This window comes from Schistocerca americana, chromosome 3, assembly GCF_021461395.2.
Source record: "Schistocerca americana isolate TAMUIC-IGC-003095 chromosome 3, iqSchAmer2.1, whole genome shotgun sequence".
NCBI classification, from domain to species: domain Eukaryota; kingdom Metazoa; phylum Arthropoda; class Insecta; order Orthoptera; family Acrididae; genus Schistocerca; species Schistocerca americana.
In genome coordinates this window covers 512,946,904-512,972,393 of record NC_060121.1, presented here as the reverse complement: position 1 = coordinate 512,972,393, position 25,490 = coordinate 512,946,904, and the positions used below count along the sequence as shown (strand labels likewise).

General features: G+C 44.5%; 1 protein-coding gene across 3 annotated transcripts; it reads right to left on the bottom strand.

Moving 5' to 3' along the window:
• Positions 1 to 5,423: 5,423 nt before the first annotated feature.
• On the bottom strand, positions 5,424 to 21,963 carry LOC124605710. Of its 3 annotated transcripts, XM_047137583.1 has the most exons (5): positions 21,547 to 21,963; positions 19,918 to 20,586; positions 19,173 to 19,887; positions 18,667 to 18,744; positions 5,424 to 8,110 (listed from the first exon to the last, which is right to left on the bottom strand). In XM_047137583.1, exons 1-5 carry the CDS (start codon positions 21,610 to 21,612, stop codon positions 7,407 to 7,409), a joined length of 2,232 nt encoding a protein of 743 aa, XP_046993539.1. In that variant the 5' UTR covers positions 21,613 to 21,963; the 3' UTR covers positions 5,424 to 7,406. The 3 variants fall into 3 exon arrangements, with proteins under 3 accessions (XP_046993539.1, XP_046993538.1, XP_046993540.1); XM_047137582.1 differs by having other exon boundaries at positions 19,173 to 20,586; XM_047137584.1 differs by lacking the exon at positions 18,667 to 18,744 and having other exon boundaries at positions 19,173 to 20,586.
• Positions 21,964 to 25,490: the final 3,527 nt, after the last annotated feature.

Below are 25,490 nucleotides of genomic sequence, written 5' to 3'. Positions count from 1 at the left end.
AACGTTGCACGGACCATAATAACCACTCGGCTGTCTATTTTAACAATAATATAAAAAGTTAAGTTTCCTTTACCGACAGTTGAGAAACTGTTCGATGTACGTGTTTTTCCCATCGTGAACTCTGTGGTCAGATGAAAAAAAATAATACCAAGAATGGAAGTTGGAACAATGAAGACCTTGCTCATTGTCAACTCATACTTTGACAGGATATCATGTGCCCACTACAATGCAAAGTGTTTAAAGAAAAGAAAATCCAATTCTTTGTGAAATACATAAAAATGAAAAGTGATGTTGACGCTGCAGTAGAATAACTGTAAACGGTCATTTCTGATCATCTGAGTGCATGGTGCATAGGTAAACCATATCCATTAAATTTTATTAAAACAATTTGTGCTTCATATTTTTCCTTGATATTCTCAGGTTTTCTTCTAAACTTTTTAAATGCCACGTTTTTTAATACAAATGAAATGAACACACTATGTAAATACAAGAACTGGAAAATGGTGTGACACCACTTATTACTACACAGGCATATCTCTGAAGTCAACAAGTGGTGTGGGTCCTAGAGCAACAGTTCAGAGTGCCGAGTCACTAAACTGGGTAAAATGGCTAATCACCTTGGAAATTACACGGTGTACGTCCAAGTGCTTATGACGGTCAGGTATGCTACCACATGATGACATTGATTACTTGTGTGCTGTGTTCTGTTGTGTGCGAAAAATTCGTATTTGGTTCATACTGGAAAAAAAAAAACTAAAATAGTGTGACCCGAGTGTTACAAGCTAAAAATACAAATTTGACTCAGTTCCTCAGTCAGAAACTTAGAGAATACTACGGATATCAACAGGGTATCGCAAAAAGTTGTGAAACAGACGGGAATCATTCAAGATCCAGTCAGGTAAACTCATGCTGCCCAAAATGTTTCGCAACTGAAACTGCGCCTGCTACAAAGCGTGTTTGCAGTTGAAATGGTTCAACAATGGATTTACGCAGGGTGCAAAAAACCATTTTACTGAAAGTGTAGAGTAGAAGGACAGCAAAAATCGAAGGAATTTGAATACGGGAACTAAAGATCGCAGTTGGATATTAACGATAGGGTAGACCGGGGCCAAAAGTAACATTTTGCATTTTTTTATTACCTCCCTACAAACTTTTGAAACAAAAGCCACTAATGTGTGTGTTCTCTGAAGCTTTCCTAACCCAAATGAATTTAGTTTCCACAAAATTACATATATTTGGTACTTGTAAAACTAATTTCAAGGCATCAGTGTTCTTGTTACTTTTGTCCCCGGTAAAGGTAGGTTAGAAAGTGACATAATAAGTTAAGCTACATTTTATTACCACTTCCCTTTGGGACGACTGTGGCGGAAAGGCTTGACACATACAAGGCAGTAGCTATCATTGTCTTCCTATGATGATTCTTCAGGTTTTCTCTGCTTTCGCACTCTTAGCCGGCTGCTTTCTAAGTTTAGCTCCTTTTCCGCTTATTTCGCCTGGGGATGGGCCTATAGCCCTTCTTCTATAGCCAGTTTCTCTGGAGTGTCGGTCAAAATTGCTACTGGATCAGGATTAGATGTGCTCCCAGCTTCAGATGGGTCACTAGAAATCGCTAATGATTCTGCTAGGGACATAGTTTGCTTTCCATAATTGGAAGCTTGCGCTGGGCGATCAGTGACAGAAGATCGTGCAAATTCGATTTAGCTGAACGCATTCCTATTCAATGGTACTATGCCCGTGCAGTGAAACTGCTGCAATGTTTTTGGGAGTTACAGAAAGTGGAAGTGCTTCCCTTACAATTGAGGGGATGTCATAAATTGAAACAGTCTTTCCCAGATGATTCTTGATCCAGTTGTCAGCAAAAGCATTCACCATCTTTTTAAATGGACCATAAACTCAACGGTCTAGAGGCTACATCCTGTGTGCACAGTGCGGTGGGAATGACAGCATAACAATCACCTTGCTTTTGCAAGAATTCAGGCTTCTAACGGATATACGAGATTCGTGATCGTCGAGAAGCAGTAAACACTTGTGCTCAGAATTGGTTTAACGCATTTTACGAAATGGCGGAAGAATAACAATAATTCTTCCTCTCGCATCCAGCCACTCATTTCCTGCTTCAATGCAACCAATAGGACCGTCTCGAATAAAATGGTCATGATACCTCAAGCGAGGGAATACAAAGAGAAGTGGTGTACTGTTTCCCTGAGCGTTGATGGCAATAGCAACAGTGACAAGAGTGCTTCTTTCAGCGACGTGATAGCTCCTACCTGCTTTATTCCATTTTAGCAACAATCCTGTTTGGTTTCTGAACAGTGGTGACACCTGTCTCGTCCATATTCCAGATGTCCATAACGCTAGCCAGGTTGTTGAAAAAGACACTCACATTTGTTGGATTAAAGCTCGTTGCTCGAGCAAGACTTAGACGACCGAATAGACAACTGGGGATTAATTTTCATGGATGCTGAAAACCAGTCTGGACCAGCAGTTTGACTGTCCACCCAAGTTGATGGAATTGGTATATTGTTTGTCATCGCCAGTTCGTGAGCTAATTTACGGATATCTTTAGGGCAAAGTCTGTAAAATATCTCCGACCCTTTAATCACGTACTCAGTTATAATTTTTGGTTGTTCACCAGAGAATACTCGTTTTATACTTCTACATCCAACACGAGGTTTTGGTGTGCTGTCATTCATACTTTTTTTTTTTTAATGTACCGATGCAATATCACATGACATACATTGTGTTTCTTTGCTGCTGCTCTAGTACTTATAATTTGCAACATCATCTACCGCAGTTTGATATACAGTAGTAGGAGTTAGTCCTCCTGCAGTCGTCCTAACCCGTGTTCGTGGCATAATTCCCTGTAACGAAATAACTAAGTAAATAACAAGCCTGTTCAGTAATAACGAGTTTGTTCAGCAAGACACTGCTACTCCTAACAGTATCATACCTAATTTACTGTGCGCTAACGAAAAAAAAAAAAGAAAAAAACGGGGGACCTGCAGCTAATAATTCTTTTTCAGTAACGGGGACGAAATAAACAGTTACTTTCGTCCCCGACCACGCTTTTCTGTTTAATTGGTATTTTAGACACTATCTATACAAGTAATGAAAAAGTTGATAATGATGGCATAAAACTGAAAGTTTCACATAGTTAAATCATTACAGTAGCCTTACGCTCACAGCGTAATGCCACCTTTACCACAAAACTAAGAAAATTGAGAAAACTTACGTGAGACACTGAAAAGACGGTTTTACTGCGCCACACTCAACACTCTCCAATACTGGCCAACAATTGGTAGGTAGTTGGAAAACATGAAGGGAATACATTGTTTGAATCACGTCATTTTCGGAGCTGCATGGGAATGTAGGAGAGGGATGTTACTTTCACACTCTGCTACTTTTGTTCCCGGTCTCCCCTGCTATGCCAGCGTGAAGATAGTGGTCGGTTTGAAAATTTGCTACGACATACTTACGTTAATTGTGACGAGTCTGTATATACAAGTATACTCTTTTTCATTTACTTTGACCTTTTTATGACTTGATTGTTTTTCATTTTTAAAGAAATGCTGTGTGGAACATCAGCTAAGTACAATACACTTTTTCATTTTCGAATACTGACAGCTGACTATCCCAAATATTTCGTTTTACATATACTTTTTCTGTGAATTACATTTCCTTTTGAGTGAAGATAGATTTCAATTACTTTCCTGTAGCGCTGAAAATATTCAAATGTGACCCCTGTTCCTATATTGAAACTCCTTTGTGTTTGCCCAATTTTTCAGTCATTTTTTACACCTTGTAAACAAACTTTGTCACAATATACAAGTTATTGTGTTGCTGTAATTTGTTCAAGATATATGACTGTCAATTTATAGGAAGCTTTATCCATTAAATTAGTTTTCCTTAAAAACTTGGCAACCTGCCAGAATACTGAAAGAACAAGTGATTTGAGTAGAACTATTGTCTATTAAGTTTCAGGCAATGTTGAGCCACAGCCATCCATGAAGCATTGTCACATTGTTACTTGCACTACCTGCACCTGCAGCAAAACAAGACTGCACTACAGTAACCTTACCACTGCGATGTTCATATTCACCTGGTGAAGGCATCATACAGGCTATATGGGCTGCTAATATTTTGTAATCTGATTACACTCAGAAATTGCTGAAACAATATACAGTGTACAGTAATACAGTCAACTAATTCTCTATCAACCTAATCCTTTGGCCATGGGATCGCATTCCTGATTCTAGAATGGTGTTCTAGATGCGCTGCCACTTCCCTGAAGGTCAAGTGTGAGAATGTTATTTGAAACTTCCATTCACCATATCCACAGTTCTCTACCATACAAGATATTTATGACTTTTTGAATGAGCCTTCCTGGTAAATGTGTACTAGTCTTCATTATGTACAGCTGAATGTTAGATCAGAATTATACCTCTTCCCTCCTTTCTTGATGTCAGCTATAAACTGAATACTTTTCACAAAATTTGTGACTGTGGAAGTCAGGATGTTTGTTGTAAAATGTGTGAAGCAATCCTGTTAAATTCTTGTAATTTGTGCAGTGAATCAAATAAATGTCAACCACATGTAAGCTTTTCCTTAATATTGAAATTCAGTCAAGGGGCTCTTCATGAAATTCAGCCAGCTACTCTTGCAAGAATGACCCTAAATTGGTTTTGGTATTTTTGTATTTGGTAACTTCCTACTATAGATGTTTTTTATTAATGTATTCAACAAAATGTTCTAACACATTGACTGATGCACAATTTAATTAAAGGACTAATTAACCATAATTGCAAATGTGATGCCTGCAGCTACTACTTATCCAATTTGCCTTGCAGATAGATAGCAGGTGGTTTTAATTGTATTTAATATCTAACGTGTGTAATAATTTTGTCAGCCATTTTCAAAGTGATGAAAACGAGCTACTGTCTAATACACTAAACTACTCCTACTCTGTTAAGTTCCATCAATATTTTTCTTTGCGTTGAATTCAAAGTTTTGTACACAATAAGACAAGATTAAATTGCCACAGCAACATTTGATGTTACTAGTTCAAATAAATGAATTATGCATAGCTCAACATCAATTCTAGCTACATGTCTTGTGACAGCACGGAATATCAGACTTCCTTCAAATATTTTGATTCTGTAAATAGCACTGATTTGATTAGTTTTGTGAGTTTATCTTTCCATGGATTTATTAATGTTATGCAACAAAAGTTTATGAGAAGGTTCAAATTAATTAAAAGTGTGTTACCGATTTGATAGTTTGTGTGATTTAGAAAGAATACCACCAGTCAAATGTTTTTGTGATTAATATATTAAACACAAAGGAACTACAACCAAGCTTTAAGACAAATACTTTTAAGGAATAAATTCATCTAATAAAAAAGTATTTAAGTACAAATGTAAGAACATTAAGTACTATTTGAAAGTATGATACATAATGCACCTCTAATCATTTACAAAGTGACCACAATTACAAAAAATTTATAATAAATCCAATTTTGTTAATTTCCATGTACTGACAACTAAGCAGAAACAGTTAGCTCAATCAGAAATCAATGTTAGATATAATTTAAGTTCTCATATAAGTTGATTTTTAGGAGAAAAATGAAACTTCTCATGTCACAGGAGATAACTTATTGCCACATCATAATCCCAAACTCATTAAACGTGCAGATACAAATTACATCTTTAAAAACACTCATTGACTCTGCCACTGGTACAAAATACAAATAAAATTAAGGCACGCACGGATAATCCTTAACTACAGCTCTAACGTCTTCCTGTAAACTACAATAAAAATACTGAACAACATATGAATTTGTATCAAATATTACTTGACGTCAGGATTAACTAATGGCATCTCAAGCTTTGATGCTTACTCTCTGAAGCATTGACAATAAATTTGGAAAATTCCTACCTGGTGGATGTTGTAGCACCTATGTACTTCCTAACAAATACATAAAAGGATTTTCTGATCTGCACTTTAAGATTCAAACTATAGGGAAGAGTTGTGTTTCCAATTTGTGCATTCAAAAGAAAAAAAAAATCAAAATCTATCTACTTCACAAACATAACAAGTCTGTGTTTTATATTTACTTTAAAAATCTTCTTTTATAAACAAAATATAAAAATCTTATCAGACATAGCAAGACACTATCATCATATGCCAAATATGAAAAATTTTAATGGTAACACGTACAATAAGCAGTAAGTTTACCCAATCAGTACAGTATACAACTAGCTGTCTAAACTGCTTACAAAATTCCGGAAGTGCTACAAAATTACAAAAAACTTTATCAACAAGAACAAAATAACAGGGGTGAAAGCCCTAGCAACTGCACACATCACACAGTAACAATCTTTTAATATGAATATCAGGTACAACCCTACCTTGACATGTACTAGTTTATTTAACATATATCAATCTACAAAAAATTACAATATGTGTAGAATACAAAGCATATCCTCTAAAGAGCTAAAATTAATTGCATTGATAAACAGAAAAGAACTAAAGCTGAAGAGAAGCTTTTAGTCTTTCTTACAACCCAAACATTAAACAGTCTCAAAGGCACTCAATGAATGCTAGGTTTGTACAAAGGAAACTACAGCTATACACTACTCCTATGAGAAATGGAAACTGAGCAAAAAGGCTTTGGCTTTTAGCATGTTACAGGCTAATTAGTGTTCTCCAGTAGTACGAAGAAGGAAAAGGGCACTGATTTTATGTTAAACAGTCATCTGAACACGATCACTTCTGCTAAGCTTTGTGCACTCACAAAGTGTTTATGGCCATGAGGTAAGTTACACGAGTGAGGATCAACACTCTAAACTAGGAATCAAAAAAGGAAATTAAGAAGTTCTCATCCATCCTCACTACAGAACACAGTTAATCAGCCCACAGAACCCGATACCTCTCTCTCGCAATTATATGTACACACATTTATAATCAATTTACATTGTATTTTACACTGAACTAACGTAAATGCCAAACGGTATCCGATCTTACACTACGCATTCCCACCTCACGTGGGAAACTACGAAGCAGCAAGAGTCCTTTCGAAGTAAGCATGCAGAACAAGGTCCGTGTGCTATTTCGGCACGAAGTTTTAATAGAAGCCAACCCTAGTGTCGCATAAAAAAAATAACTGCTATCTGACAAGGAATTTTTTAATATTCCGAGCGAATGCAATATTACCGAGTGGCCACAATCCACAAAAATCTAGCAGTCTCGGGACCTGCGCGTCGGTCCTACCACAAGCGTGCAGCGTCAGTGACTCCGAAGCCCGTAGCACCGATTCGTGTCGAGTGCTACAAATCAGATACCCCACAGCTGAAAGTCTGTACTGAAGTTATTAAAATTAGTGTCCCCCACAGGCCGACGCGGCAAGATTAAAACCCGCCGTACTCCCGGAAGTCTTCGTCCACTTCTACAGGCTCGGGTTTTATCTCTTCGACGGTGAAGTAATCGTTGCCGAAGCAGCTGCCCTGCTCGTCCCGCATCCTGATGACGGCCAGCTCGGTCCGCAGCGACGACAGCTTCCGCTGCAGGCCGGTCTGCTGGGAGCGCAGAGAGCGCAGCTCCACCTCCTGGCTGTCGACGGTCGCCGTCACCTCGTGGCAGAACTTGGCCGCCTCGCGCAGGATGACCACCTTGGCGGCGCGCTTGTTGTTCTCGGTGGCGGGCACGACGGTGCGCAGGCGCTCCACCAGGTTGCGCAGGTCTATGCGGCGCTGGCGCTCCATGCTGTTGTGCATGGAGCGCTTCTCGCACGGGTCGGGCTCCTCGTCGGCGTTGGCCCTCCGGCGGCCCCTGCCGGCGCCGAACGCCTTCCCCTTGCCCTTGCCGCGGCCCAGCACCAGGGGCGCCGTCGCGTTGCGCGCGCGCTTCACGGAGCTGCTGCTCCTGCCGGTCGTCGGCGCCGCCTGCCGCTTCCTGGAGGCCGTGGGCGAGTCCGCCGCGTCGTGGCGGCTCTGGCGGTGGATAGCCGTGGCCACCTTCATCTGGATCTGGCGCCGGTCGCGCGCGCTCGGGTTGTTGGGAAGTCGCGCGGTCCCCTTGTCGCCGCCCACCGACACCACGTCGATCTCCTCCTCTGTAAAAGACAAGGCGTACGCCGCTATCAACTGAATCCAAGGTCGTCACACTGCCGACACATTTTCAAGTCAACCACTTGCGTAGGTACACAAGTTTTGTTTTTAGACAACTAAGTCAGCGGCCAGACGGAAAATGTTAGCGAACTCAAGGACGCTGACCGACAAGTTTCAGAACTACGAGCCATAGTTCAGCACTTTGTGAACAAAGAGAATTAGTAGTGTACACTACATTGCTGGAGAAACGTCTGAGAATGGACCGAAGAATTCCAAATAAATATGAGAGTTACTCTCTGCAAATACGTACCGTACGCACTGTCTACTAATTCTAATTGGTCACAAGACCGTGCATAATGATGCAAACTTTGAACGCTAATGCACAAGGGTAGATACATCAATTTTAGGTAAGGAATGCTGGTGCAGAAACGACTTAGTCGAAAGTTGTAAGTGAAAATCGTTCTGACCCTCTGACACTGGACCTCTTCTACTGCAAGCTCTTTGCTTTCCGTGTTGTGGGACGAGGAAGTATAGACGACAACCAGAAACAATTGTCCAGTGAAGTCGTGCTCTTAGGCGCATATTTTGCGAGCTATGAGCACCTGCTCAGTAGAAGGTATGTGTTTCACAGTGACAAAGTTGCAGATAGCTTTTACGATACACACTTTAAGAGCCCATTTTCATTCGGCAATTTTCCTCTTATTGTGGTTCACACTGCCAACTCTCAAAATGTGGAAAGCAAAGACCTTGCAATAATATGTCCACTGTCAGAGGTAACGATTATCGCTTATATCTTGGGGACCCTTACCTGCAACGATACATTTACTCTTCGTCATGTCTGGAAATAAGCAATACACTACTCTCTGCTAGGTAAAGCAGGCTGCAATTAGCACTGAATATCGGTCAGTGCCTTTGGATTTCAGTGGATTCTGATGATACCAGCCACCTCGTTCTTGTCCCATTAGGTAAAGGGATGAAGTTGAGATCTTTTCCTGATTGGACATCCAACATATCCGCTCATTTGTTCCTGATTTATAACTTTTCTTTTCAAATAAAAATATAGCCTTCCACTATAGTGGATACTTCACGCCAGCCACTTTGTTCCACTCCAAACTTAAAAGTTATACGTTATCCTCATATTACTACCCTTCCTTGGGGGATGTACGATGATGCCATGATATAACCACAAGAATCAACCTGTGCTAACCACATCGAAAAAACGCAAAAATATCGAAATGAATTCAGAACAAATAATAAATGATGCCGCGGCAAGAGATGCGATATACTCATCCCACTACACTTGGTATCAAGGTTGAATTCTGCTGAAGGTCCCGTAGCAAATGTGTACATTCGTCCCGTCCACCTTTAAACATTGCCCTTGCCACAGATAAGCGTCATGAGAAATCGTCGGCAAAGCAACATTTTTTTTAATATTTGACAGACTACTGGAGTGCTTCCACGATGACGTGGTGCTGGATCATGTAAGAGTTTTGACAAAGACCTCTGACAAATTTCGAAACGGAGAAATACTGGAAAATGAATAACCACTGTAAAAAAAATTTCGCTGTGAGTAGTCAGGTGCCGTCGCATAATTTCCATCGAAACCGAAGTGAATATTCCTGCAGCTGCCGCCAAGGTAACACAGCAAAGTGGGGCGTAACCGGGCTAGATGCGTTGCTCCTGGTGAGTTATGCATGCTCTCGACCGCTGTAGACCCTGCTGTAACGATTATTAGAACCCGAACACGCAGCCTCATCCCGTGCAGCCATAGTAGACTTGAAGGCCCGCGCTCTTCCGGAGAGAGAGAGAGAGAGAGAGAGAGAGAGAGAGAGAGAGAGAGAGAGAGAGAGCGGCAGCGGGGCGTGGCCGGCGGCGACTGCGGCAGTGTCGGCTGCTGCTCCAGACGGATCGATACGGCCGCTGCCCGCCGTCTGGCACACATTCCGGCCGCTGCGACACCACACCGCCTCGCCACTGCTCCCTCTGCTTCAAGGGACAGCACCCTAAGTCAGACCGACACCCCCGAATCGTCGCCTATACTAAACAAATCCCTTCCTTTCCAATTCGGCAACCCTTGCAATGCGCAGTAGCTTCGTTTAGAGGCTACTGCATGAAAATGGCGCTGAACAAGGTCGGACCTTTTTTTCGGGTTACCATCTTCAGATCAGGACACCCCTCAGGCTTGAGTACGACTGCTGCGACAGGTAAACTACAAGCCGTGAAACTTTAATCGCTCCATATTTGATTACGCTATTCCAACTGTTTGGACAAGCATTAACCCCGCCAACTCCCTACCAGTTTCAGACTTCGAGGAAGTTGTGAATGGAATATTTCCTTTCTTCGTAAGTAAGTCATGATAGACATTGTAAGTTCTGCGCTACAGAATCGAATCACACCACAGGCGGAGCTATTTTATGGCTTTTAAACTACGTGGAACGATACTGTGACGCAAAGATTTCAGTGTGAACTCGACAACGAAACGTACAAACAAAAACAATACGTAAAATCCGCTTTTCTATTCTTGCGCCGTTGTTTACTACCCTGCTACGAGCCAAATACGATGAACCGTAAGAAGACACAGTATAATACACAAAAGCTACAGAGTTAAGTATCAACCCAGACGCTGAGACAAGGGTCAAAATCGGGACCAAGAACGGGCGTGCGCGCGCGGCTTTAAAGACGCCGTCAAATTTCTGCGAACTGGCCGCACCGCGCACCATTGCTACGCAGCCGGCGGAGGGGCCGGATTAAAGGGGATGTTCCTCCTGGCGGAGTGCGGGGGCGGCGCCGGCCGCAGCCTCAGACAGGGCCACCCCTGCCACGCCCAGCTGCCGCCACGCCCCGAGAGCCGATACACTCGCAGCCCGCGCGTACGCACCAGACGGCGGACCACGCCGGCGATTAGCACGGGGCTATAGTGGAATAACCACTTACGCAGGTTTAAGAATAACTCACCCGTCGTGCACCTAATTATTACAAATCGAGCTTAATGGACAGAATGCGAAGGCGAATGGTACAAGAAGGTAGTGCGAGCATTTTTTAAGCGACTAGCTACTGCGATAATTATGTGAAGGTCAAGTATTCTGGGCGGTTGCTTAATCCTCAGCCAGGACAAGCAGATTAACGAAAAAACCTAGGATTGGTGTGCTACACCTACAGCCAGCAGGCCTTCGAACTAAAAGACACTGGGCACTTGACAGAATCTCTGAACGGACATTATCTCGTGGATTATTTAGCAACTTTTGTTATACAGGGGGGGGGGGGGGGTCTCCTGAGCGTCGCCGGCCGCATTTTTTCTGGTTTTTCAGGAGACATTTGCAATTTCGGTTGTGCATCGTGAAGCTAGAGTCAGCCCAAAACAATGCTGATGACGTCATTCATAAGCGGCGCTCAATATCAACGGTAGACTGTTTCGGTTCCCGTGACAGGTAAAATGGATTTAAAAACCGAATTTCAAACCCATTTGACAGAGCGGTACGAAATTGGTCTACTGCGAATTTGTTTTGTCGTTACGTATTAACATGGACAGTAAAACGCTAAAACGCCAGCACTCCACCAGCGGCAGCTCTGGCCTAGCCTGACCGTTACCACCAAGCACGCAGCCCCGCCGATTCGCTGCTCGACTGATGTGTTATACGGTCCCGTTTCCTACATACGATGAAACAAATATCGTATTATACTAATTTGGGAACGCTCTATCAAATGGGGACGTGAAATTCCGATTTAAAAATTGTGCTTGTAATAGGAAACAAATCGATACTTTAAGTTGGCACTAGCCGTCGCATGAAGTGTGTGACGGGCAGTAATTGTTTGGGCTGACTGCAGCTACAGGATCCTCAAACGAAACTGCAAATATCTGCCGAAACACCACAAAAGAGACTGAACGACTCTTAGAGACATCCGGTACATATAATAGTTCCAACACCAGCTGGAGCACTGGTTGAGCCCAAAGGTTGTCTCCTTTGACAGCGATTTCTGTCGTCCAGCCTTCTATCTTGGGATTTATCGTTGTGGGTATTAGGCCGTGCTCTAAGGCATATTTCAATTTAGCACATCACTGTCGCTAAACGACTCGCACATTCCTCATTATTGATGCCTCTAGCACTACACGGTGTAAAAGGGCAGTGCATTGGAGGAGATGTCAAAAATGATTCAAATGGCTCTGAGCACTATTGGGCTTAACATCTGAGGTCATCAGTCCCCTAGAACTTAGAACTACTTAAACCCAACTAAACTAAGGACATCACACACATCCATGCCCGAGGCAGGAATCGAACCTGCGACCGTAGCAGTCGCGCGGTTCCGGACTGAAGCGCCTAGAACCGCTCGGCCACCGTGGCTGGCCTCTAGCACTAGAAGGAGGAACTTCTCACACGCTTTAGACTACATACACAACGGAAAATCACTAAGATGGAAGGCTGGACCGCAGAAATCGAGGAGGCCAAGAACCTGCGACCACACCCAGCGCTCCAGCCGCTGACTAGACTAATCTCCGCGGCACGCAGGCGGGACTGCCAACGGAGGTCGCTTGTCGCACGCTTTCGTTCCGTAATCATGTTGCTCAAGCCGTCAAAAGTTTTCCGCCGACCCGAACAACTTTTTAGGGGGACCGGCACTACCAGTAGCGGAGAAACAGGGCCGGCGCGCGCGCGTGTGTGTGTGCGTGTGCGTGTGCGTGGTCAAGGAAGCCCCAATGCCGTGTCAAGGAAGATGAAGCAAGCTGAAAAACTAACGAGAGCAGCCGTTCACCTGATATGGCAATCCTTTCCCGACTCGCACGATGTGGTACCTACATTTACGTAAGCAGAAGACTGTCTTACGTAGTAATAGATTTTCGATAAAGGTGCAACCACTGAGAATCAGTGAACGGATTTGACAGTTACGCCCACATAAGAAATGCAGGGTGCGTTATCTACTATATTAAGCCGGAATGTATACGGACCAAGACTGTATAGAACATGTTATGAAACACATCGAATAAAGTACTTTCATCTCGTAACACAGTATCTGTCCGATGAGCAGCATGAAGGGAAATTGCTAGAAGATGCCCACGACGCCAGAATTCGTGGCACAGATGACTATTTGGCAGTAACTATTGTCAACTTACACTGAGGTGAGTCAAGGGGTAGCGATATGGACAATCATTCAGATGGTGGCAATATCGCTCAGACAAGGGATGAAGGGACAGTACATTGACGCAGTTGTCATCTGTACTCAGGTGATTCATGTGGAAAGGTTTCCGACATGATTATGGCCGCGCGACGAGAATTAATACACTTTCAACGCGGAATCTTAAGAGCTAGGCGCATAGTACATTCTATTTCGGAAATGGGTATGGAATAGAATGTTCCGAGATCCAAAGTGTGAAGAATGTGCCGAGAATACAAAATCACATTGGCAAAGCAGTGGCCGACGGCCTTCACTTAACGACTGAGAGCAGCGACGTTTGCGTCCAAGTTGTCAACACTAATAGACAAGAAACACTGCATGAAATAAACGTAGAAATCAGTGTTGGAAGTACGCCGAACGTATCCATTAGGACAGTGTGGCGAAATTTGGTGTTAATGGGCTATCGGAGAAAACGACCGACGCGCGTTCCTTTGCTAACAGCATGACATCGCCTGGGCTCACGACTATACGGGCTCGTCCCTTGAATGGAAAACCGTCAGATTAATCCCGACTTCACTTACGAAGTGTTGATGGCAGACTCAGGAATCGGCGCAAACACCAGAAAGTCAAGGACTCAGATTGTCAGCAAGGCACTGTGCAAGCTGGTGGTGGATCCATAATGGTGTGGGCTGTGTTTACATGGAATGGACTGCGCCCTCTGGATGTCTGGCCACTTTTAAGACCATTTGCAGCCATAAACTGACGCAATGTTCCCACACAATGATGGAATTTTTATAGATTACATTGCGCCAAGTCTTTGGGCCAAAACTGTTCGCGATTGGTTTGAACATTCTGAACAATTCGAGTGAATTATTTGGCTATCCATATGGCCCGAGATGAATCCAATCTATCATTTAGGAGACACTCGAGAGGTTAGTTCCCGCACACAATCCTCCATACGGACGGCTACAGAAGCTGCATGGCTCAATATTTCTCAGAGGACTTCCACCGACTTGAGTCCACGCGACGTCGAGTTGCTGCAATAAAAGAAGGTCCAAAAAGACAGCAGTAGGCATCCAATGACTTGTCACAGTGTAAAACGGACTGAACGAATTGCTTTCAACTCATAGTACGGGCCTTACTTTTACCTATCCGGCAGCAATATGAAGGAAAAAGCCTGGAAGATGGCCAGGACCCTCAAATTCGTGTCATAGCTCACTAATTTGCTGTCACTTTATGTCAACATAGCGTCACAGAATGTGAAATTATCCCAGATTCAGTTTCTTCCGTGAAGCAATAGCAGGAAGCACGATTCCAAACAAATGAACTAGGCTTGGCAGTCAAGTTACACCAACAATTACAATGAAAGGTGTGCAAGTCACATAATCAGCACACATCGTGGCAGCCTCGTTGACCTTGACCCGAATAGTAACTACCAATGCCTGTGGTCGCTACGGAAAGAGAGAGAGAGAGAGAGAGAGAGAGAGAGAGTACCATGTGACTGGAATGCACCATGCACCTTCACTACGTATTCTGCGTGTTGGCTATCAACCCACTGTGCGATCCTGAGGGAACGTAGTTTGGAGCCGGAATGGTCACGGAGTTTACTGTGAGGCGGGCTGACGGAAGAGGCAGGTGCGCCTCGCGACTCTGCAGGGGTCGGCGACCCCGTGCTCGCCGGCGCAAGGTCGCGGCCACTACGCCAGTAGCCGCGACGCCGCCGCCGCCGCTAAAATCGATGCCCGCCGGCGAGACACCCCCTTCCCCTCCAACCGCCGAAATCCACTGTGCGTCTACGTCTGCGCACGCTTCAGCCACACACCACGCAATCCCGTGCCGGCCCGCCGCCTACCAACCGACACGTGCACAGGCGAGCTATACGGAAATGCACCAAGCAATCCCTACACACACACACACACACACACACACACACACACACACCGACGGCAGTGTAACAACGTCAAAATTTAGTACTGCTTTATGTTATACACAGCCGTATCGGTAGATTTGATTATGAAGGAAGATCGACTTCGGTCTAGGATTTGACCATCACCTGGGCGACAGAAACCTGTTACGTCCATTTAACATGATACACGTTGTGACAAACGTCTATGAGGTTGAATAGGCATACAAGGTCACGTACAAGCAGCTACTACCAAGTGACAGAACAATGTACACCTGATAACTGTTATTCAAATTACACAGATTACACGGTTTTTGGGCCCGATGATGCTCTAATCTTAGGCCAAAATCAATCGTCTCTCATAAAATGTATCGATACAGCTGTATATAGCATAACACAGTTCGCAACATCCATGAAAGCTATACATCACCACCTGCATATACTATTTGTAGTATCAGAGTTATTTGACGGATCTTTCGAGCCGGCCGTCGTGGCAGAGCAGTTCTAGGCGCTTCAGTCCGGAAACGCGCTGCTGCTACGATCGCAGGTTCAACTCCTGTCTCGGGCATGGACTGATGACCACAGATGTTAAGCCCCATAGTGCTTAGAGCCATTTAAACCATATTTTGATCTTTCGAAAAACTGCAACTGAGATATGGTGAAAGTAACAGTGCAGAAAGAATGGAGGCACTTGCTCCCCCTCGATCTGGAGTATAGTTTTTACTCTTATATTGAGTGGATATAGTAATATTTAGATCACTTAAAATTGTTAGCCTGTGACATGTCTAATTTTAACAACTCGTTTATATGGCTATTTTGGGGTCTCGCCAGCTTCCTTCTCGAAAAATTTGTGCGGACTCCCATGCTAGTACAACGTCAAGATTTTTTTATAAAAGTTCTTATCCAGTGTTATATAGGCCAATGGTAGCTGACTAAAAACTATGACCAGCTGCACAGCCAATTCGTAAATTTAGATCCAACCTGTCCTGCAATGTCAATATTAAAGTATCTTTAAGTATTAACTGCCACATAATTTACTACACTGAAACAAACTGACTGGTGCTATGAAGCTTACAAACAAATCCAGAGCCAAACATCCTTTCACAATGACTTCTGTGCTATACCCCGTTTACTGCCAATTCCCTGCCGTCATTATATTGACCACTGTCTGTCAGATATTCCAAGAGGCAACTATGAATATCTTCCGCCTCTAGTCTAAAATGCGTGAAAGATGATGAAAACACTCGTTTGCAGGGTTCACAACGAACAGCAATGTGCCAAGGCCTAAGAGCTCCAAGCAGTCAAAAATGCGTTAAAAATAGTCAGGCATAACATGTGTAGAACTTCGGAAAACAGAAAGTCATGTAAGAGTTTTGTGGGATTTCCATCCTTCAAGACAGGATCTTTTACAGTGCGTAATACAGGACGAAATTCCATGGCTAAAATACCTAAACTTAATTATTGGAAAGAAAAATTATGCACGAACTGTGTACGTATCAGATGCCCATAACATTGAAATTACTATTACGTTGGAGAAATACGTTGAAAGGAGACAAAATGAGAGCTGAGAGCTCCAATCTAAACTACAACCACCGTGCGTTTTAACAACAATTTGTAGACGTACCCACTCAAAGAAGTCAAGCAATTTAATCGTATCTTTTTACGCCACAACAATGTAACGTAAGTGACATACCCACCAACAACAGTAACGACGGGCACATCTGAAACTCACGTGTTACTCTAGCATAGTGTCTGACCAGATTCAAGCACTGACCGTCTTGCCTGGAATTCTTCTATGCCCACTAAGACCCGTATTACACGGTCATCGAATTTTTACAGATCTTGTTCTAAGTTCCAGCTTTGAGAAAAAATGTAAAGCACTCTAGCAGAAATTCAGATATCTTAGAAGAGGTATTTTACAGAAGATTTTGAGAGATTTCAGCGTCATGCAGGCCTAATACTAATAAATGCAGTAATTTCATCCGCCGACTGTTTACCGCCTTTCGGAATATGATATATCAACACAATCTCAAATGGCACTACATTATTACTGTGTCTACATATCGACGCCAAAGTAACATTACCAAACGTAAAAATATAACCTAGTCGTCTGAAAAAAAATCATGTATTTGGATCCTGGAGGTTTAATCTAGACATACAGAAAGATTTCCAGAAATTACTGCAACCAGTCGCCTACTGTAGTTCAATGTATTTATCTTTTATTTACCATGGCTGGTTTCCAACCGCCTGGCGACTGATGATCAGATGGAACATATTGCATGTATGGCGCGTTGCGGTGGCCGTGTAACTGTGGTAAGATGTGCTGCACTGCTTCGTTTTTCCATCTTGTCACAGCCACACAAGCCCTCAGCTATGTTCCATACATGCAATAAATATGTATCATCTAAAGATAAATCGCTAGCCAATAAGGAACTGGCAATGGTAAGTAAAAACTGAGAAGAAATGAAGGATTACAAAAGGCGAATCGTTGCAATAATTTGTGAAAACCTTTATTCACTGCAATAGCAATGTTTCATACAAAAAGATTACTCTACTACGAAATGGCAAGGGTGAGCAGTAAACTAAAGCCGCTGACATGCTACGTAACTCTGGTGAGACCTGTCCGATAAGTGAGAAACAATTTTCGTGCGTGTGTGTTGGCTAAGTGACCCATTGGCCTAGAGCCGTGACGTCAGCGCCAATCAGTGCGGTCAGCCGGGCGACATGACGCGAGCAGCCGCAAGCGTCAACACGAATGAATGAGAGGCCGGCCGGCCGGCGACCCACCCACATGGACACGTGCCCCGCCGTGGGGCGTCCTAAACATTCGCAACGTATCACGCCCAGTCACAACAGGCTGCACGTACTGCTTACTAGCATAATGCACACCAGCTACCCCTGTAACGTAACTAAGTATTGCACCTGCTACTAACTGGAACCAGAAAGAACAATTGAATCGCTAACAGAGTAAGAATGAGCAATGGCCAAGTTCTTTCAGACGCATCGTGCATGCCACAATCGAAGCCAGCAGAGTTTAAGCTTTAAAGAGGCGGAACCGGTTTCTGAATTTAAACCCCCAAACCGGCGAGCCGTAGCGGCATCCGCGCAGCAGCGATGGAACGCGAGCAGACGCCCGCGAAGGGGAAGGGGAGCTGACCCGCGGGAGGAGAAGGGTAGCCACCGTGGTGGGGAGGCCCCACCATGACGCGGCCCCGAAACCAGCATAAGCTATGACCGATCTCCCGCGCAATTTTCCCGCGCTTTTTCTCAGGGTCGTAAAACTTTCGGCCCTGAACTCTGAGCCTGACGCTCAGCGGAACAATGAAAACTTACGCCCACCCCTCTTTAAATAACGATGGATGCCTTAAGTCATTGAATACGGCAAGATTTAATATCTGAGTAAATAGATCGCGCCAAGAATTCACTAATTCGGCAGTCTAAAAGTGGGCGTAAACACAACAGAGTTCTGGAACGAGTAAAATTAATCAACTCACCAGAGCTAACAAGCAACGACAGTTCTAGAACGAGTAAAAAAAAAATTCAACTCACCAGAATCCGAACTCGCGTAGCCTGAGGTTCGGTTATACAAATCGTTATCCCACTCATCTTCCGATTGTAATGGACGTCCTAATTCAATGAATGCAACAAGACACTAGTAAGTGAATGAATAAATTGAACGCGGTAAAAAATCACGAATATGACAAACGCCACTGTGGGCGTAAACATGAGGGAGCTGGAGGAATGTTCGGTACGAGTCGTCGGCTTTGACCAGTGACACAAAAAAACATGCGACGAACGACGTCAACAGTATCGCGGCTGACGATGTTATTCCAAAGTCTAACCTATACATCTGTCACCACAACCATGTTTTTAGTATCACATTCACTGATTTCGCAAACTCACGACCAAACAATTACGCACGAAGGAGTGACTAACAGCAGACACTGACATTACGTCACTGGACACAGACGACAACTCTTACCGAACACTTCTCTTGCCCCTACATCAGAGCTAATAAGCAATGACAGCTGAATTAGTAAAGAAAGTCAACTCACCAGAATCCGAAGGAGTCTGCACGCCGAGGCCGTCTATCCGCACGTTGCTCTTGCTGAGATGGTAACTGTGATCACTAATGTAGGGCAAAACTGTCCGTGCAGGTCTCTCCTCCCTAATCACAGATTCCGGCGGAGATCTCAAGCTCTGATGTTCGTAATCTTCTTCCTCTTCCTCCTCCTCCTCTTCGTCATCATCATCATCGTCTTCATCGCCGATTGTAGACTTCGGACTGCCACTGGAATCGCTCGGCGTCAGGTACACTGTCGACGAAGACGGGTCGCACATAGATGAGGTGAATATCGTGTCTATAGTATTGTGCCGGAAGACAGGTGCTTCGTCTTCGGACTCTGTTATAGACTGAGGCGTCTCCGGACGGCTCGATGTAAGGGGCTCGCCCTCCGGACCTGTGAATCGACTTGCCTTGATCTCAACTGACGTCTCCGCAGGTGGAACCGGATCGCAGGTCGTCGTCGCCGGAGCCTTCTGTTTGACAACAGCATGCGTTGCTGCGGCACCTGCCGCCGCCTGGACCTTCGTTCTCGCGGTGGGCAGTAACAGGCTTCGAGAGCTGGTCTTGACGACGTGCTGCTGTTGTTGCTTGGTGTTGAGGAGGCTGCGCATCGGCCGAGACTTCATGGCGGACGCGGCCGGCACAGTGGTGGATCGGTTGGCCAGCAGCAGGCTGTTGTCAGGGGTGACAGCCACGGCGGCGTCGGCGACGCCGGGCCGCGTAGGAGTAGTGTCCTCTCCCATCAGCTTCCGCCGCAGCTGCGCCGGAGTCGGCATCGGCAACGGAAGGTAAGCCAAGTCGCACTGCGGCAGACTCCACATAATATCGCGCTCTTCTTTGACGCCCTTCCGCTTCGACGACTTCTCTGCCGCGGGCTCGTAGTACGCCAGTTCAGCGTCCCAATCTATATGAGGGATGCCCTTCTGAAACTTCTTGGCGTATTCCTTCAAGTCCACCAGTGTACTCTCATCCCTCGCTACGTCCGTGGGGAACTCGAACTTCTTCCAAATGTTTTCGCCCGGGTGGCAGGCCGCCTTGTCTGCGTACTTTATGGAACATAACGAGAACGGAGACAAGAAGGCCGGATTCAAGAGCGGATCGACGTGCTTGCGAGGCGTCGTGGGCTGGGATAACGCGCCGTCAGCCGTCTCGGCCGGCTGAGCTTCCGACTCGACATCCGCGCACGGAGCCGCCGCTATCTCTTCGGCCACGAAATCCATCACGTCCTCCTCGATCAGACCGCAGCCGCCATCCAGCAGTGTCACTCCCTCCTCCAACGCCTGCTCGAAAGATTCGCCTCCCAGTGCTGCGAGCAGGTCTTCACTATCATCGTTCGCCCAGTCGGCGGAACAGTCGTCAATCAGAGCCATCAGATCCACCGGCAGGGTCTCCATTCCCGCATCCTGCAAGAGATGGGCAACCAAATAAAAACTAGTAAACTAGCGCGTCCGCATCAACTCACGCACACATACACACTTCAAAGAATGAAAACATGTGCAAGTTCATGACTCAAGTAATGAGAGAAACTGAGTTGACAACAGTGTTTATCGACTGCAGCGTCAATACTGTCTATTAGCTACAATATAGTGAACATACGCATTCCTAAATGAGTGTTACTGCTTAACACACGCGCTATTGCATTGTGATATCGGAAGGTAATTAAAAGTTACATTTAAGAGTTAACATTGTTAGAACTCAAGCATATTTAAAACAGACGCCGGTGACAAGCATATTACGAAACTATGGTTAAGAATTGTTGATTTGACTGCCCAAATGGAAAGAGCAAGTCCGGAGACTGACACTATATATCGAACGCATTAGGAATGTTTAACATGTTTGCCGAGCCCACTATTATTAAGGGATCATGCAGAGAACACTACTATATACACAACACTGACGTATCCGTGATATGAAACTGATCAACAATAACATCCACATGTCACATGGAGCAGCATCGTTACTATACAGAGCATTCCCTATGACTCTTCTACAGGTGTTCTGAAGTCAGATCCAGCACGAACTACATCCTAAACGAACAAACACCCGAGCAAGAGGAGTGAAACTCTCGAATCATCTCGCAGAATTATCAACCTGCAAACTCGGAAAGCGAGACAGGTAACAGCCCAAGTGTCGGACACAGCACGAATCCGATCACGTTCCGTGAATGGTAACGCAAAATCTCCACAGTACAGCCGCGGGCAATGCATATATTTGTGAGAAGACGGCAGAGGGAAGACGCGACAGCATTCAGCCGGCCTGCGCGGGTTTGCCACGTCAAACGCGGCCCGCCTGCCCGCGACGCCGGCCGGCAAGCGGAGCGCGTTCGGCGTCCACACAACAGGTAGCAGCGCAGGCGCGCATACCTTGCCGACAGCGTCCTGCTCGTCCAGCGCGGGCACGTAGCTCATAGGCATATCCAAGGTGTTCATCTCGGCAGCGTCGTCGTAGCACACTATCGACAATCACAAACGAGTCACTCGCCGCGAACAGTCACTGAAGAAACAGTCTCCGGTGACCACAGAACACTAGCTTTCAGTCTCAAGTCTCAGCACTGTAACACTCGAAGACACGAACTTTTCCGACGGCTGGTCGATACGCGAAGCATAACACAGCAAAATCTGAAACTAGCCAATTCGTTGCCAGCGATCGATGTAGTAAAATGCATCTCACGACGAACAGCGGCCGTACGACAGTTCTCTTGCGCCAGCAAATCCCCGCACACGGAACCCGAAATAGAACTGCGTCCCAGCGTACGATGGAAACACTATCTCCGTCCAAGCGCCGGCACGACTGAGCCGTAGTAGTGTCTGCGCCGGAGAGAAGTTCACGGCCCCCACCACCACGCGCGCTCTCCCGCCAAATCCCCACCACCCGGCGCGCTCTGCCATTGGCTGGCGCGCCGTATCCTTCCGCGGCGCCGGGCACGGCGCTCGCTCCCGTGCTAGGACTGAAAATTTTCTTCATGCAAGCACTGCGATGGCGAAAAAAGGCTTCTACATACGCACTACGCGCCGGTAAATGATTTCATTACTCGCAATGACTTTGTCGAACATTACTTCCACTCGTGCAGGCGTGCTTTACCGGCGAACTATATTTCGCCTTACGCGCTCTGTTACAGACCGCTTGCTGGCTGTGGAGGGGAGTGGCGAGGGGGAGGTAGAAGAGGAGAAGGGCTGGCCAATTTCCTCTACACGTGAGGCCACGCTTGACGCTTGGTCCATAACGCTGCAGACGGTCAATTACAGGAGCCCTTTTAAATACGGAATTAAATGTAAGTTCTATATTGAGCACCGAAACATCTTTGAGCCTGCTATTAATCGCACAAACTCACGAAGCAGAACAATCATCTTGACTCAAACGCTTCGCGTTGGGGGGAGACGGGGGTGGTTTGGAACCGAAAATCCGATTCTGGAAAATCGGCCTTCTCTCCAGCGTCTATGATTGCGTGGCGCCTGTAACGGCCAGCCACGCAGAGTGGACCAGACAACCTGTTAACTAGTGTCAGTTGCAGCGGTTTTTGCCCCCCCGTCTGCAGGTTCTGCCATTGTTGCTCCGGAGTTGGGGAGACCGCGGAGGGGGCTGTACTGCCACGAAACTACCTGTTCCCGGCCGGTGGTGAATAAGTAATAGCGTCTGCTTGAATGTGCCGCGGACTTATACCTATTTTTTTTTATAGCGATATGAAGATATTCTACAGCTTGGCAATATTTAATAATAATTCGCACTATATACAGAACTGTAATAATGGAAATCCATTTTCGTTCATGTATTTCCAACCAGTTACATAGCAGTATTATCACTCCATTTCTAAGAGCTTGTTATGCATGCAATTGCTACTGTGTTGAATGATATGGGTCATGGTTTATTACGGACCGCAAACTCTGCTATCGCAGAGTCAGTTACCTGCTATTTATTTTTTACGTGAGCCTGATGTAAAAAAAAAACCGGCTGACATTGGTAGTGCAACGCCTTTGGTTCGTAAATATGAAGTGCCATTGTCTCTCCACGTATATATCGCAGTTTCGTTGTGAGATATGAGGAACAGCGTATGTGAAGACCTGTCTATACACACCGCTCCTTAAATTCTCTGCTTTAGACAGACAGACTTAACAGTTAAATAGATATCCTGTCATGCATTAGCTTTGAACTGTTTATTTAAAGGATTACTATGACCAGTTTTGCGTTTGAAAAATCCGACCACAGAACGGCGATGAGAAGCTCATTAATCGTGACTCCGTGTGTTCGTTCTCTAATTCGTCACCCTGCGTAAATCAATTTATTCGGAAAAGAAGCAGCCAAAAGCATCAAACTCGGTAAGTTAAGTCACTTCACGAATTAAATACTACAGAAGCAGCTTACACCCACGCAGCTGTAAAGCGTTTCTCGAGCGCTATAAACGCAGTTGTATAGTAATTTTAATAAAAGCCACAATTTTCAACTATGTATCACCACCCATCTAGAAACCATCACATGCTGCTAGTTAAAGAATATGACAATTAATAACACGAAGTGAAATAAAAACACAAAATTTTCGTACCATAACAATAAAGCGAAGAACCAAATACACGTAAATACTTTGTGCGCAACTTTAAATACTGCGTAAACGCGCGATCTTAATTTACGTCATCGTCGTTCAGGAAAGTATTAAAATTAAGCTATTCATAACCTGGCATATTTACAAGTGCTGGCAGTACCCCTTTCGTTACATTTACTCAGTTCTACGGAGATTATATTCACCTCATTAATTGTCTTCGAAGCGACTTTTCGACAGGACAGTAACTTCACTCACGAGGCCGAGTTTTAAAATAGAATGCGGATTTTTTTTTATTGTTATTTACGAAACTGTTACACGCCGGTTGTGAGGTAATTTAGGTTTCAACTTCGATGTCATAGTTTCTAATTTTACAAAATAATACATAATTATCGAATTTCATATAGATCGAAAACAACGCTGTCTCTAGGGAGGGAGGGGGGGGGGGCAGAGAGAGAGAGAGAGAGAGAGAGAGAGAGAGAGAGAGAGAGAGAGAGAGAGCGACGGGGGGAAGGAGGGGGGCAAAATAGTTGAAAACACATTTTTAGTAGATTCACTGTTTCGGTGGGATGATTACAATTTGTAGCGGTCTTTGGAGGTATGATTAAAAGTTTTAATTGATTCCGTGTCGAACTTAGATTGACTGAAATCTTGCATAGCAGCGCAACGAAATCATGCAAAATGAAGCGGTGTGTGTCCTTCAGCTTACTAGTGAAGGGAAAGAACACACTAGTAACCCAAACGTAGATGACCAGTTGAAACTCCCACCTCCCCCATCTGAAGTCGCCTCGCTCAACGTAAACGTAAAGTTAATTTTATTTCTAAATTAAAGACAGCTGTATATAGGGAATATAGACAGTTGTAGACAGGGAGTATAATAATTAATGTAGATTTTCCGACGAAGTTTCACACAAACTAAACTCTCCTTCGGACTGAAACGTATTCTCCTCGTGCAATCCCACAAATGTACAGTGAATGAAGTATGTTCAATTTTCATCACAGCGTGCGCGTCTATTAACGTATGAAATGTGCCTTTACTTGAAATACAATAGTGTTTCATACGTCCAGTGAAATAAAAACTTCCCGAAAAAAAAAATTAGATCTGTAATCCGTATGTTCGTGTTAAGAAAGCCACAAACAATGCTGCCGAGCCAACCCTTTTGTCTGGACCCCGGCATTGTCATGCACGTGACAAGCCAGTGATCTCTCATGCGAGACAGACAATGGTATAGTTCATCTCAACAATGCCTAACTCTCATTTACTACGACAAAGCAAATACTATTAATTTTCAGTGTCTTTCATAAGACCACGTTATTTTCATTCCTGCAACATTACACGATCCCAAGGGAGAAATAAAAACTTGCGGAAATGTTTCTGTCACAGTCCTATCGATTTTATTATCTCGTCGCAGCCATCCTGCCGTTTCGGAACCCTACACTCCCGACTGTAAATAGAACGACTCCTTTCTTTAGCTGATTCAACGGTGACCTTAAAAGATACAGTTTTGAAATTGATTAATTGAAACTATCGGTATTTACGTTAGCGGAATCAATGAAGTCAAATAAACTATTAGTAGTTTACGGTGTTATGAGCATTGCGTTTTGCCAAAAACAGAGGCAATTTAAAGAATTTTTTTTGTCAACTCACCTGCCAAATAAATAAGTAAAATTTCCGCTGTAAGTTTAGTGCGTACCTCTCGCAACGACGTTACGTATACTTCTAAAATATTAAGCGCATAAAATAAATCATACTATTTCTGGAGTCGTGCGCTTATT

What these genes read in the sequence shown, in the direction of transcription:
- LOC124605710 (XM_047137582.1), bottom strand. Translation starts at nt 21,612, where the DNA reads ATGAACACCTTGGATATGCCTATGAGCTACGTGCCCGCGCTGGACGAG. An exon ending in AGCAGGACGCTGTCGGCAAG is followed by an intron (nt 20,587 to 21,546) that starts GTATGCGCGCCT and finishes CATCTCTTGCAG; the next exon opens with GATGCGGGAATGGAGACCCT. An exon ending in GCAGACTCCTTCGGATTCTG is followed by an intron (nt 18,745 to 19,172) that starts GTGAGTTGACTT and finishes TCATTGAATTAG; the next exon opens with GACGTCCATTACAATCGGAA.